This window comes from Hetaerina americana, unplaced genomic scaffold (assembly GCF_022747635.1).
Source record: "Hetaerina americana unplaced genomic scaffold, ioHetAmer1.1.p SCAF_9, whole genome shotgun sequence".
NCBI lineage: Eukaryota > Metazoa > Arthropoda > Insecta > Odonata > Calopterygidae > Hetaerina > Hetaerina americana.
In genome coordinates this window covers 71,956,601-71,972,733 of record NW_027287538.1, presented here as the reverse complement: position 1 = coordinate 71,972,733, position 16,133 = coordinate 71,956,601, and the positions used below count along the sequence as shown (strand labels likewise).

Sequence of the window (16,133 nt, the reverse complement as noted above, 5' to 3'; positions counted from 1 at the left end):
TATATATATATATATATATATATATATGTGTGTTCCTATCCCTTTTCCATATATATATATATATATATATATATATATATATATATATATATATATATATATATATATATATATGGAAAAGGGATAGGAACACACATTAAAGACGATTCGCCATTTGGCGGATTTTCGTGTTTTAATGTGTATTTGTCCAATGTGGCTCGTTCCCTTCTCCTGGCTATGCGTGTCATGAAACTCACTGTTCCTATCCTTTATGATAGCGTATGATTGCTTTACCTACCATCATTTCCTCTTGTGCCCTCGTCCTTTCTTCTTTGGTTGGTGAAATAGCTTCCTAATACAATCTCCTGGCCAAAGAATTGGGGCAGTTGGTTACATAAATTTCACACAGATTTCAGTGCAACTAACGTTTTCTTGATAGCCGTAATATATATATATATATATATATATATATATATATATATATATATATATATAATATTATTAGTAAATCCCCAATTGTGCATATACGTGAATATACCCAAGTTTTGAGAACATGGTTACCCACAATATCTATTTTATTGAAGTCACGTGTCCGAATTCCGTCAAGTGGGCAGTAATAAGAGGGGTTTATCTCTTATGGGAAGAAGACCAATATCTGGGACACAATATGGGCCCATGTTGGCGAATTCCTCAGAGTCCCATCGCGTCACTTACCTCGAGCCTTGGAGGTCGCCTTTAAGCCAGGAGGGGGAAGTGAGCCCCTCGATGGGCCCCATTCCACGCCATCCCTGTCTCCGTTACCCCCACCCCTTGACCGCTGTCTCAAATTATTGTCGGAGGCGACCGAGACGCCATTACCGATTTACGGCCCAACTCCAGTCGTAAAGAATTCCTTCCCTCGTTGGGAGCGAGGCAGGAGAGGAGAATATATTTATTCGTCGGCTCCCCAGGCGAGATCCCTCCTTGCGGGTGGGGGGGGGGACAGATTACCAACCCTCCACCCCCGAATTCCTTGGAGGCATTCTCACCCTCCTCTTCTCCTCAACCTCCTCCCATCGGTGAGAAATATATGCACTTAAGGTGACTCTTTGGCGATATGTTTGTTGTCCGTGTGGATTTGTCGAGACAGACGATGCAGTCGATATGGAAGGTACAAGTGATATGGACATGATCGTAATTTCGCGGAGAGAACACTTTTGAATGCAACGTATTTTATTTTATTTATTCTTTAACATACCAATGTCAGATAACACTTTCTCAATTCCCTAATCATTTGAATGCGCCCCACAACTTTTCTCCTTCTATGAAAATATATAGCCTGAGTGAAAGATACAGTCGATATTAAATATACAATCGACATGGTCAATATAAACGAGAGAGTCGATATGAGGGAGACATTTAATGTGCATTTTAGAGTTGATAACAACAAGACAGTCGATATGAACCGAACAGATGATAGTTACATATGATCAGTATAAGATATCGAAGATATGAGAGATATGCAATCTATACGATAAACTAAAGAGGTGAAGATCCTGTTGGATGAGGGTGAGGACAATGAATCGCGATCGGAAAAACATTTAATTGAAATTATCCAGGTCAATATGTATAAAATATCTGAAAAGGGAAACAATACATCGTCACCGTGGATGTACCAACAGGGGGTGTGGGGAGTCAGAGTCATTTGCGTCCTCTGATGGCCCTGCTGATTCGGAATCATCGAAGCTATTAGTAAGTTCGACGTTTTTCAATTGGTGAAAAGTTATCGGAAAGGCCAATATATTCGATTCATTATAAAATCTATAAAGTCGATATTTTCGATGAATTGAAAGCAAGTCTGTAAATACGATGCACCTTGTAATCGAATTTATCGTAGCCTTGATCGGAACGCGAGGGGAGCGCCCCGAACGCGTCTGAATGCGGTTGCTCCGTCCTCTTCCGCCGGCAACGAGAAGTACTTAGAGACGTATTTTATGAGGCTATCTATTCTCTCGGAAGTTTGTCTGGTTGAAGGAAGGAATAAGCATTGGTACTCACATGGTGCGAAGGTGCTTCATGTGCCGAAATATCCCCGGTTCGATCGTCTGAAGCTTCGTCATCTCCATGAGCACCCTGGAAACAGAACGAGGAACACTGAAATTAGTACCTGATTATTATTATCATTGTTTTTATTAAAATTATTTGCAGTATTTTACCAGGTTAGTGTAGATTTTTGATGGATACTGGCTGTACAAACTCCTACGCCATGGCTAATATGGCTCAAATATTCTCAGATCTCAGACACTTCACATTTCCATAACTCAATCTTTAGCTCTTTACAATTTCCACCTCCCTCCATATCACCATCTTCGGCATCATATTGCCTTCCGAAATCACCCGCATCCTCTTGCCCTGCCTTCTTCGAATTTTTCTCTCGGCCTTTTTTCTTCCCTTACCAGTCCTAGAACGACATCCCTTGTTTCCCCTTCCACCCACTCTCCATTCGCCTCCAAAAACCGCAAAAACTCAAAAAGTCTCCAATGTAGGCTCAACCTCTTGTCTCAACGACCAAGAGCCATACAATACTACAATTGATATTGAAGTTTTCATCATTATTTTCATTACATCTTCAATCAATGTGCAAGTCACCAACCCCCGACACTTTGTAAATGCTTTTTTACCCAATGTAATTCTTTATTAATATTCCTAATGAGGTATTCATGTTTATAATTTTAAACTGAACTAACTAAAATTTCGGCGAATGAAACTATTTTAAAGTAATTACTCATAAGAATATAATGGAGAAATATGGGGATCCAACGTTTGTGTAGTCGGAAGGTACAGCGACGAAAAAGTGAAGGAAACGAGCTACATGAAGGAAACGTGCTATTTATTCTTAAGTAAGGCCTCACATTGAGTATGCGGCGAGCGTATGGGATCCTTTTCAAAAAACATTAATTACAGAACTGACTAGGGTACAGTGAAAGGCCGCTAGGTTCGTGAAAAACTCGTAGCAAAAGAAACAAAGCGTCACCCATTTAATGCAGAATCTGGCGTGGGAACCTTTAGATATGCGAAGACTCAGGGCTAGATTAAATTTATTACAAAGTATGGAGCGCGTGGTTTTGCATCCAAAATTGGAGATATAATTAAGCCCCTTAATTACATTGGCATGGGAAAACAATTGTCACGAAATAAGAGAGATTGTCTAACTGATAAATCCAAGGATTCGTTTTTCCTGCACACTATTTGGGCCAACAATAAAAGAGGGAACTCCTAAGAAAATAATAGGTACGCGCTCTCGAGTAAAGGGGTCTACAAGATAAAGTTCTCACAATATACTCTCCAAGTTTGATGTCCTGACCCCCCTGACCATGTAGGCATGAAGCATGATTGGTGTTCGGTCGCCCTCTTTCCACGCGGTTTTTAAGGGGTTCGTGGGTGGAGGGGTTATATATGTAGAACGGCTCGCAACCTACCACCCCCTGCCATACGTCCTTGAGACGGCTTGTGGGGTATTTTGTAGATGTAGATGTACATGTAGGTCCAACGAAATTTTTAATGAATGAAACAACACTGCCTTAGGCTATCATGAGTGAATCGCCTTGTGATGTGTCTAAGGGTATGCATAGCAATGTTGCAAGCAGGCTTGTTGCAATATTATCCTCTCAGCAGCGAAGCCAGGGGAGAGAATGTTTACACCAAGTAAAATGCGGAATTTATCTCTGCGTCAATATTAGGTCTTTGAGATGAATAAATTTGAATCCAGTTATAAACCACGTCATGATGAAGTTGAACAGGAAGTTCTCTACTATTGGACGCTTTGGAGAGAAAGAATTTTGGACATAAAGGGTATTTGGAGCGGGCGAGAGACGATTGCGGAATAATAAAGAATATGACGAAGGGTAGCAAATTATTGCTGAGTACCATATACCGGGCGACGACAGGTACGTATCAGCTGGAGATTATAAAAGATAATTTACAAAAACCATTGCATGCCGGGTTTGAGGGGCAACAGGACATAAGGAAATAAAGCAGATGTTAAAGCATTTCTAATCCTCATCGGTTTATTGTGAAATCATTGAAAAAGCAAATGCAAATTGAATCCCTAATTTTTGCAAAGTGACTAAATGGTCGCAGAAACAGCTGGAATGGTTTCTGGAGTGAAACGGACCTAACTACAAGGATGATAAGGATGCATCTTAAGTGCTGGACAATGGAGGACCCAATTACCTGAGCGCAATAAATCATGGGGTACCACATAATTTATTATCCGGAAAGTTGAAGAGCTTAGTGATTTATAACAGTTAAAAACAGTAATCTGGGAAAACAATTTTTTTTCAAAATGAAAATAATGAGAACATAGAAGACAGTTCCCCGTAAGTGAATGTAAAATTGGGATCAACTCAAGGTAGTGGATTAGAACCATTTTTGCTCTTGGTTTTTAAAAATCATATTTTAAACGTAAAATAATCAAAGATAAAACTTTACGCAGGTGATGTTATAGTACATCTCAGTATTAGGAGCCTAGAGGATCTAAATACCCTTCAAAATGATTTCAAAGAATTATCTGAGTGGGAGAACGTAAATTATAATTGATGTGAATATACAGGCTGTATTACTACAAAGAGGGATGTAAAATTAGAAAGAAGAAATCTTAATTACATAATAAGGTGTCATGTCGTACCAAAATGTAATATTATGCTGTATTTAAGTATTGTTTTGGACAATAGCGTGGGAACGAGAAGAGGAGATGAGGGGATGTAGGGAGAGGGAAGTAGGCCTAATAAGAAGACAGGTTTTACATCGGGGGCGGTTGAAAGTCTGGGAAATATTAGGAAATTTGTCACGGGGGGCGCCAAAGGGTTGGTGGATCTGAGAAGGTTTTTGAGATTGGCGGGTCGTCTGTATGAGATACATGGGCATTGGGGTAGTAAGGATGAGGTCGCGTCATTGTCATGTAAAATTGGAAACAGTTCTTTAGGGAGGGTTTTCAGTCTGTGTGATCCGGGGAAATAGGTGGTGCAAAAGTTGAGTCCTGCGTCAGATATGGGCTTGTTTTTATGTGGTGTGTGTGGTCGGGTGGAGCGGTGGATTTTATTTTGTAGTAGCTTTTCTGGGTAACCGCGTTTGAGAAGTGCAAGATGTAGATTGTCAAGGTATTTGTTGAGAGTGGCTGTGGTGTTGCAAATTCGGTGTCCGCGGATAGAGAGAGAGTTAGGAATCGAGCGTTTCGTGTGTTGATGATGACAGCTTGTGTGGTGTAGGCATTGCTGATGGTTAGTGGCTTTGATGTGTACTGAAGTGGTGAATTTGTTGTTTTGAAGTGAGATGTTTGTGTCAAGAAAGGTGATGGTGGAGTCTGAAATGGAAGAGGTGAATTTAATAGAGAAAGATGAATTTAAGGCGGATAAGAAATTGTTGAGAGAATCAGAGCCATGTGTCGAGAGAATAAAAATATCGAGAATAAAAAGGTGAGATGGAATGATAGCGGGGATTACTGGAGTGATCCGTATAGAATAATACTCAGCGGCGGGGACGAGAGCCAACGAGGGTTTGCCATAGTATTAAATAAAGAGGTAGTAAGAAGCGTAGTCAACATAGAACAGGTAACGGATAGAATATTACTAGTAGAGATAAAAGCAGAACCGACGAACTTGGTTATTATTCAGGTATACATGCCACCGAGCAACCATACGGAGGAAGAGGTCGATAGGATATACGATCAATTAGAGGACATAATCGCGGGTGTTCCTTTCGAAAAAGCGTTTGATAGAGTGCAATGGGGAAAACTAATGAGTACATTGCAGAAAATAGGAATAGATTAGAGGGATAGGAGGCTAATCCGCAACCTGTACATGTCTCAGACTGTTCAGGTGCGGGTGGGGAACGGGGAGTCCGGTTGGGCAGTATTAGGAAGATGTGTAAGGCAGGGTTGCTCATTATCACCGCTGCTATTTCTAGAACGAAAAAAGCGAAGCTAAACATTGAAATAGGAGGGTAAAAACTAGAGCAAGGAGAACAGTTTACGTATCTCGGAAGTGTTTTGGATCAACTCGGTAAAAGTAGAAGGGACGTGAGGAGAAGAATTGCGCTAGGCAAAGAGGCTTTTACAAGGAGGACGGAGTTGATGACAGGGACGGATATTAAGAAAAGACTCGTAAAAAACTTTGAAATGGAGCGTCGCTATGTAAGGCGCAGAAACGTGGATATTGAAGCAGGTGGAGAGATGTAAATTGGAGGCTTTTGAAATGTGGGTGTGGAGTAGAATGGAGAAGGTGAAATGGACTGATGAGAAAACAAATGAGGAAGTACTTGGTATGGTAGGCGAGGAGAGTGGTTTGTTGGGAGAAATCCTATGGAGGCAAGAAAAATGGATGAAGGGCGTATTGATCGGCAGTGGGATGCTGAAGACTGTAATAGAGGGGAGAATGTTGGACAAACGAGGAAAGGGAAGGAACAGGATAGGAATGTTGGAGGGGATGAAGGGAGGAAGGAAGTACTCAGAGATGAAGAGAGACTTGATGTAGAGTTGATTGTTGGACTTAGTGTTTTGCTAGGGGTCACGGAATATGTATTTGGTAGTTGTGTCCATCCAAAAACCTACCTTAACCGGTATAACCTTGTATAACCATAAACCATAAACACAGTATTCAACCCCGTGGTCGATTTGGCAGGCGATGACGATCACCCAGTACTAAGTCCGATGACGTGTGAAATTCAAAATTCAGTGAAATTCACATTTCTTTCTTTCTGGCTTTCACGGGAATCGAACCCGGGCCCTCAGGTCAGTAGTCCAACGCTCTACCCCTGGACTACCGCGAACCAAATATATATATGGAATATATATATATATATATATATATATATATATATATATATATATATTTATTTATTTATTTATAGAATACTCATAAAAACTAAATTTTCATAAAATTAGTCGCCTTCAAAACACCGGAAGCTCGCACTAAATCTATTCATATTGGTGTGGTGAGTATAGGTGTGACTTATGGTTAAAATCATTGTACCCGAAATGAAATTAAGACCTCTCCGAACCACGCTGACACCTCTCTGTCATCTTCTCTGTCCTGATGACCCTCATGCGGCGAGGGGCGAGTGGCGGAGGGTGTCGAGGGCGGGGGGGGGGATGAAGTGGGCCTGGAACGCCCCAATAACACTTTTAAGATTCCCCTCAAATGCTTCGTTTGAAATCCGATTTCGCTCTCGCTTCGCAATTGTTCGCTCGAAAGTAAGCTCTCCCTCTCCCACGCCTATGCGTGTGGACTCACTTTCACCTGTAATCGCATTTTTAGGGTTACAAAACGAGAATTTGAAATGTATATTGGTGTTTCATATTATCAACTTCTGAAATACGGCAGAAATATACAACTTAAAAGGTGAAGACTTTCTCCCAAGTTTGGAATTTTGTGAAATCGGGCATGACGATCTTTTTCGACGAAATATTTCCTCATAATGTTCCACACGACACTTCTTAAAGGAGACGCTTTCAGGCTTCACTGAGAGGCAATTTTAGAGAAACGATTCTCTGAAATTGCTGTTTCTGTCATCAAATTCAATCCAATTCATTCTTCCCTCGACTATTCTGTTCATGTAAACGACGAACTGTACGAAGCATCAAGAGATTTTTATTTATTTTCAATTCTTTACAACGAACGCATACAAGTATATCAAATAGGAAGACCAACAAAGCCACCCCCGCCTTTAATCGCTCGTGACCAATGCCGAAGCTTTTTCAGCCCCACCCCGTGGTTCTTCTTTACTAATGCACGTATGCTTGTGGAACACAAACAAAAACAAATAGCCAGATCGGGCAAATAGTATATACATTAAAATACTATTCTTAAGCTTCAAAACTATATACTTATTTTTCAACATAGTCACTGTTAAGGCTGACACATTTCTCCCAACGTGTAACAAGTTTTTTCATTTTGTCACTGAAAAACTCTTCCGACTTTTCTCGAATCCAGGACTTGATAGCTGCCATCACCTCATCGTCCGAGGTGTAATGATTACCCTTGCAGTGTCTCTTGATTTGAGGAAAAAAATACAAATCGCAAGACGCAAGATCAGGGGAATAAGGAGGGCGTGGAATCGGTTCCAATTTCAGGTTTCGCTGAGCCTATCCTGTTGCGCGCGAGGTTTGTGGACGAGCGTTGTCATGTTGCAAGATTATTGGCGCCAGGCTGCCTTTAAACACGACAAACTCGACTTCGGAGGTGTTTTAGAGTCTTTATATAATTAGAAGAATTTACCTTTGCCCCTCATTCCAGAAAATCGGTCACATAAACTCGGTGAGCATCCTAAAACACAGTCAAAAGAAGTTTTTTTTGCGAATGTTTGCCATTTGAACTTTTTCTCGCTCGCAACCACGAAATTTTACCACCCATCGACTCACAGTAGACCTGTCAACAGTATCATTACCATTAGCAGCCTTTAAACGACGATAAATCTCAGTATGAGTCACTTTTTCATTAGTTAAAAATTCGATGATCACACGATTTTTAACTTGCGTTGGCATAGTACTAGAACATGTCTCCATACTTCCGCTTCTCAAAAAACACTGGATGAATGTAACGATCTCAAATTTGTACATGCGCGTTGAGGAGAAATGCTACTTCCACATGCCACCAGGAGTGCTACTGAAGGTCATTTTGTTTGTGGTCTACAAGCATGTGTGCGTTAGTGTCCAGTCTAACCTCGTAATTGTGGAAGACATCAGGAATATGTTAAACAGCCAGCATTTTCATTTCAATATGGAAAAAAGAATGTTTAAGGTTTAATAAAAACGTAATTCACTTAAATCACTGATCAGTTCAAATATGTGTTTAACTGAAACAGAACACTGACTTTAAAAATAATGATAAATTTAATTTTAAAGCTATTAGGCGACAGTGAGTGAAATGGATATTAAGAAACGGTTTTCGCTAGTTGATAGACAGAAAGATTAATCTAGTTTCTTTAATGAGCCCCGCAAAAGATGCAGCGCCATGGTGTGATATTCGATGGTCATCAGCGAAATTTGCACAAAAAAACTTTAAGCTAGATATAGATTTAAATAAACCGTCATTTGTTAAAGTTAAGTTGCTAATCGATCATTTTAATTAGGTAACACATTTTACATCGACGAAAAAAGCGCCATTAAGCCCACAGTTCCTACCGTGCATCTTGTTATACGATTATACTGCTTGTGCAATTCTGATCGAAAAAATATGCAGGGATTTCGCAAATTGTACATACCATTCACCTTGACCTGAGTTTGAACCCGGATCCCTCGACTCTGTCTGTGCCCGAGCCCTCAACCGAGTGTCTTCAGAGCACCAAGAGCCTGCACAACCAACCAATCATTCGCCCGAAATCCATGGGGAATCAGGATGGAGTCGAGGAGGGTGACCATTTTTACAAAATGCAAAACTCGTGCATTTTCGGTGCACATCACCGGATGACCTCACTGTCGCTAAAACAACTGTCTCTTGCATCTCCGCCATTTATTTGAAATTGGTGATACACGATTATTTACATTTATGCTAACAATCCAGGATTAATAAAAAATAAGTATAAGGAAAAAAGTAATAGTATAGATATAATGAAGTGGGTGGTTAAAATTTTATATGGAATTTAGTTTTCTATGGATGTGAGACTCGCACGATAGAGTCACCAGAAGCAGAAATCAAAGCGTTGGAAAGTGGTGTTGTAAAGAAAAATGAAGAAATGGAAAAGGAACATAAATTTATTCACAAAGGGAGAAGTACTTGGAACAGCTTCGGGCGAAGAGAAACCAGAGGAAGGTGCTGAAGAGGGGAATGCATTGGACACATCCTGTGTCATGATGGTCCACTGAACACCAAAATTGAAGCAAATACAAAAAGCGGAAGAATCAGATGGATAGATAGAGGTTCGGGCGAAATTTAGACCACATGGATGCTACTTCTATTTAAGGAGTCCTAGGATGAACTACGAGAAGTGGAAGTGAGGAAGATGTCGGTACAAGGATCTTAGAAGAGAATGCAGTAGGGATCGAAAGAATAGAACAGGATATAGATTGGGATGGTAGAAGAATAATGACAGCTGCCGCAAACCTATCTCTGGATTGATAGGCCAACTTCAATACTTAAACCTTACCCTCATATAGGACCTCTTCTGGGTGAAACACATGCGGGGAATAAGTGGTCAAACTAACAAATATTAGGATTTATTAGAAGAGAACTTGGTAAATGTGATGAAAAGGTCAAGAAGAAATGTTATCTGCCACTGGTTAGGCTTCATTTAGAATATCCTGCAAGTATATGGGATCCTCAAGAAGTAGAATTGATTGCCGAATTAGATCGCGTGCAAGCGTAAAGGAGCTAGATTTGTTAAACGTTTTCATGATAAACTTAGTAGCGTGTACAAAATATTAGAGCTGCTAGGCTTGAAATCACTCAAGGAGCGAAGGTTAAATTTCAGTTTAAATCTCTTGCATTAAATGGAAGGAAGTCTCTTTAGCAGTGATGTTGAAAATGTATTTTCACCCCCCTCGTACTATGGTAGGAGAGATCATGTCAATAAAATTACAGAGGTAAAGTACAGAAAAGCTTCGTGCATCATCTCTCAGCCGTCATCTGAGATATAAATAAATATATATACATATTTGCATTGTCCCGGTAAGTCGAGAGATCCGTGGTTCAAGTCAAGAAAATATTTTTGAGGCCTGTAAATGAAGTCTAACCAGCAAAATATAACAATTCTCTTTGACCTTCTCATCACATTTACCCAGTGCTCTTCTTATAAATCCTATTTTTTGTTAGATTGTGTGCATATTCGCGTCGGAATAGGAGATGGGCGTATGGTGGATTTGAAAGAAGGAATTGAAGAGGGACTGTAGTGTCGACTGTCGGGTCGTGTTTTCTTAAGATAGACAAGAGAATGCATCGATTAACAGTTGTACAGATCCTGTCAAACCAACATCCACCTCAACCCATAGAACACCAATCAGTATATTAATTCTATGAGTGTCGGAATTTCGACTCTGATCACATCATATCGAAATGGCTCAACGATTACCTCATTTCTCCATCATATTTCAATGAAGCATTTGGCCTGAGGACTGTTGTTGGAAAAGTTACATTGCCTAAATTAGATGCCAAAGCACACTATTTTACTTTGTCAGCCCAGGCCACCGACATTATTGCAAGTTTTCTGAAATAGCACACTTCCGAACGTCACCTGGTCACCGAAAATTAGTCACCTAGGTTACTTCTTTCCAAAAAAGACCATTTACATTTGAAAGCAATTGCAAATTCAAAAAACACAGTAGCAGAAAAACACAATGTAGCAGGGAGTATCTGAATTGTACATTAAAATAATTTAAACTTTCCGTAAATCCCCAATATTTTCAATTTTTGATTCTGGTCAAGACGGTTATTTCACCTTAGGTGAAAGAAGGTACCATCAAGTCTCGATCTCGCCCCAATAAAGACGTTTTATTAAGATTATTTCATTCGTAACAATGCCTGCTTTAGAAAGAGACCGCGGAAAGGCATACTTGCGTTATTATTCATGACATCGGCCAGGGAGAGCTATCATAATTCATTAATAAACATTATTTATTAATATTCATTTTATCATAAATAAGAAGCTTTTTAGCCAATAATAGCCGCGTGTTTACTCTAATATAGCCGCATCCATTTCGTCTTATTTTATGGCATTTCGGAAGGCACGTATCCTCTGAAGGCGTCCGGGGACCGACACTTACGCCTCCAACTTTGTGGTTTACTTATAAATAGCGAAACGGGAGAGGGAAATAGAGCAGTCGGGGGTTGGAATGGGGGAGGGGGTGGGCGGAGACGGATGGCCTTCCCTTCATCCCTAGCCCGCCTTTCGGGGATTTTGCTGTCGCTGCTGTGTGCGAGGTTCCAGGGGTTGGGATGAATGCGAAAGGGGGCAGGGCAGTGTTCGGCGCTTCTTCTCGCCGTCGGAATACCTGGTGGTGCGAGCCTGCTTTTGCTTGTTATGCTGGGCCTCGTCCGCGAGGCCCATATTTCTCCGGGATGGGAGGGGGACTTAACGCGCGGCGTCAACGATCCCCCTGCCTAAGGGTCCGCGTCGGCCGGTCGTCTGGTCACGGATATCCTTGCGGGGGGAGGGGAAGAAGGAGGCGAAATCCGTGGGGTGGCCGTCACTTGGTCTCCGGGGATCGATGGGTGGATATTTCGCCTTCGCTTCACCTTCGCTCTCCCGAGTTAACTGGTTTGTCCGGGGTGACCGATGCAGGGAAGGGAGACCTTTAACCCTCCCCCCCTTCCCCCTTCGAATTTATCACTTAAGGCCGTGAGATCCAAAGACCTACGTGAACAGAACGGAAAGGGGCGTGGAGGGAATACTTCTTCGCCGAACTATGGAATTTTGTGTCGATGTGTGGCGGGGGGTGATAGAGCACCCACCTTTTATGCACAAATGTGCCTTCATACAAACATAATAAACGAACCGTATCGGAGAATATATTTCCCCACATGCTTGTCATTTTCACCCATGCATAACCACCCTTTTGGCTCTTTCACCTAGCCAATCAATTTCCACTTCCCCTCCACCAAGGTACACTCTACCCCCCAAACCCTCCCCATCCTTCCTCTCATAAACGGGAGTATATACTTGTCAACACGCATGTAATTTTCACCAGAATATGACACGAAGTGCTTTACAAATGTGTGGTGCAAATTCTGTAGTGGATATTACAATTGTTGATTATCATTTGCATATGGTGGGCGAGGAGAGGGGTTTGTTGGGAAGAGAATCCCAAGGTGGCAGGAAAAATGGGTGAAGATCGTATTGATCGGCAGTGGAATATTGAAGACTGTGATGGAGGGGAGAATATTAGGCAAACGAGGAAAGGGAAGGACCAGGATAGGGATGAAGGGAGGAAGGAAGTAGTCAGAGATGAAGAGGGACCTGATGTACAGTAGGATACTGGATTTTGCGTTTTGTTAGGAGTTACAAAATATTTATTTGGTAGTTGTGTCTATCTAAAACCTACCTTAATCGGTAGATTACCTAATAATAATAATTTGAGCATATCATATTTAATGATATAACGACCTTTATAGACATTAGAAATATACTCTTTCTCCTGGTTTGGGAAAGGTAGATCATGCGAAAAACAATGGAATTATTAACTCATGGCAGACGAGATATCGCACATGTACTGGTATCGGGGGAAGGAAATACACGAATGGATTCCCAAGTGGATACTTGTTTTGATCTCTGAATTACGTATAAGAAAGCTATCGAAGAGGTCCCTCGTGTAAAATGTATGCAAAAACTTATATACTATAATGGTATCAACGAGTAAGTGATCAAATGGATTCGGGACGCTTTATCCAAATGTAAACTAAAATTACTCCTCGATGGGTTGAGTATATTAAAGACTGGAAACTCTTGTACGGTCCCTACTATATTTTGATGGACATCAAAAACTCAGGTGGACAGTTATCAGCAACCTTAGATCATCTGCAGAGGACACAATGATTTTCAGAGAAACAAATATACCGACGGTATGTAGAACACTAGAACAGATATCGTCAGGGTTCAAGTAAGAGGCGTTTTAAAGAAATATTCGCAAATTCACAGCAGTGACATTTTGGGATAAAAAAAGATAAGCAAAACATTATACTATAAATGGGGTTAAGCCGAGAATCTCTGTAAGGACCAAATACTCGAGTGTTACCTTAGCATCAAACCTTAAATAGGGTACATGCATTAAAAGACTACGCGGTGGACTGCGTCGGCACTAAAGAATCTAGGTTTAATCAGGCGAGTGGAAGGTAAATCTAGCGCAGTGAAAAGAGGAAAGAAGATGTTATTTTGCTTTGTTTGGCCACATATGGAATACACTATAGGTATCTGGGATCCAAGGGATGAACTAAACTCAAGGAGTTCATAAAGGTTCAAAGAAACTAGTTAAAACTGTCAGGAGAAGAGAAGAAATCGTAACTGACAAGCTGGAGGAATTTGACTGGAAGACTGGAAGAATTTTGGAAGAGAGGAGACAAGATTTAAACTTGTGGAAAGGTAGAGGACGAGTGAGTTTTCTTATGCCACCGAAGGAACTATTCATTCTAGGAGAGTAGAGGGAATGTAGGAGGGAGGATAAGCCTTCGTCATGGGGATTTGAGGTGCAGAGGGTAGTAACGTGGCAACGTGAAGATTGGAGTTCGGGAAAATGGAGACAGAATTATAACAAAGGAGAAAGTGGATACAAGTATTTTCTGAGGGAGTGCAAGGAGAGTACAAGAGAATATACGAGAAGGTGATCAAGAAATGCGGATATTATTCCTTCGGTGGAAGAGATGAACCTGGAGGCGACATGGGATGTTGGGTTGGGGTATTTTTGGGAGGAGATGAAACTGGGTCGTTCTAGGATGAGGTTCACTCTCGCAGGATTAGGAAAATATATCAAGAGAAGTAAACGTCCCAGAGGGAAATTATAGCGACCATATCTACCGTCTTCCTTTAATCGCTGAACCAAAACACATCAGGGCTGAATAGTCAACTTAAAAAACATATTAAGTGCTTGTCTCCGGTTTAATTCGAATGTTTATAATGCAAAATATTTTATTTGAGTATCTGATTGCTCTTCGTACTTTTCATTGCGTTTGTTCCGTTCCTTACCAGGAGTAATCCTCCTAAAATTGGGTCGATACACCTCACTCAATTTTTTCAAACTGCTTGAACGCCCGATGTCTAACAACAGACGCACCTCGGTGCAATGGCCGAATTACCAAATTAGGCAAGCCGATAAGTCGATGGTCACTGGCACTGAAGACGTGGAGATTGGACTGGGGAAATGTTGTCCGTAATCATGCCGGACCGGCCGAAGATGACCCCACCATCCCGGCACCGTGGGGCCACCCTCTTTTTCTCTTTACTTTCCCGTTTGAGTCTCCTCCTCGACCCATGACCTACCCTCACCTTCCGAATCACCGGGGGGGGGGGGGTCAAATAAAATGGTTAACTGATACAGATTTAACTTCTTGTATAAGTTGGAAGGGTGCTTCTTTGGCAATGATTTTGGTAAACGTATTATTACCCCCATCGAACTACGGCTTACTAATCAATAAAATTAGAGAGATTAAGCATAGAACAGATAGATTTAGGATTTCATTTTTCCTACGAACGATAAGGGTTTTGCATAATTTTTTCCGATCACGGTGAAGCAAAAGTATTCAGGGTAATAATTAGTCTGGTGTGTATTCACCCCCTGCCACACACCCTACCGGTGGCCTGCAGGGTAGCAAAAAAATACAAAAATAACAAATACAAAAATGAAAATAAATTAATCTAAAATACTCCCCGGAGACCACCCGTCACCTTGGGCCGCTCGGACCACAGTGAAAGTGACACCAACGCCTTTGCAGCTGTTGCCCTAAGGTCACCATGAAGAGATCGTGCCCCGCGAGTCGAGATTTCAAACCGCACTCATTCCACTCCTCACCCCACCACCCCAATCCCATTGGACTGTCTATCCTATCGATGGGCACCTTGCCTAAGCCCGTGCGTGGAGGGTGAGGGGGCCGAAAGGGGAGAATGCAAAGGGGAGGAGGGGAACGCCCTCCTCGGAGACACCCCCTTGGACTTCATCCTCGGGGGACGACCCGAGAGGAGTGCTTCCCCCCTCCCCCAGTGAATGCGCACCCGGCCGCCTCTATTCCGTCACCCACTCACAGGCGCGCGCGCGCCATAGACCACGGGTGAGGGGCGAAGGGGGCGGGGTAATTGGTGGAGCCCATAGCCGCCGTGTGCGTATTTAAGGAGCGAAAAGGGAACTGGGCCACAGAAAGAGATTCAGGGAGGTCGTGTGTGTTTTCTTTAAAAAAAATAGACAGAAAGAAAACAAAGATTTCGCAAGAGGAAATGGGTTTGGGAGGACGAGATTAATGGCCTCGTTCTCCTGCAGGACGCGGCGAAGCACCACGGCCGCCGGCCTTCTTCTTTTTTCCTCTGAGCGATTTATGGTCCCAGTGAATGTGAAGAGCACCATTCAGTCAGCGTGGAGGCGCCGCACACCAAGGAGTGAATATGTCCATTCCTTCATCTAGAATGAAAAATTCCTCCCTGATAAATGTTTTATTCGACGCATGTGCTGTCAAAGTTTATCTTTCTGCGGTCTCATAACAACGGTT

At 41.8% G+C, this 16,133-nt stretch overlaps 1 protein-coding gene across 1 annotated transcript in view; it reads right to left on the bottom strand.

Moving 5' to 3' along the window:
• LOC139698611 (lutropin-choriogonadotropic hormone receptor-like) overlaps nucleotides 1-16,133 on the bottom strand; it is a 159,272-nt gene that overhangs the window by 125,797 nt on the left and 17,342 nt on the right. Inside the window, exon 4 of the mRNA XM_071597454.1 lies at nucleotides 2,017-2,091. Coding sequence (XP_071453555.1) covers nucleotides 2,017-2,091 — 75 coding nt within the window. The remainder of the gene's footprint in view (nucleotides 1-2,016; nucleotides 2,092-16,133) is intronic.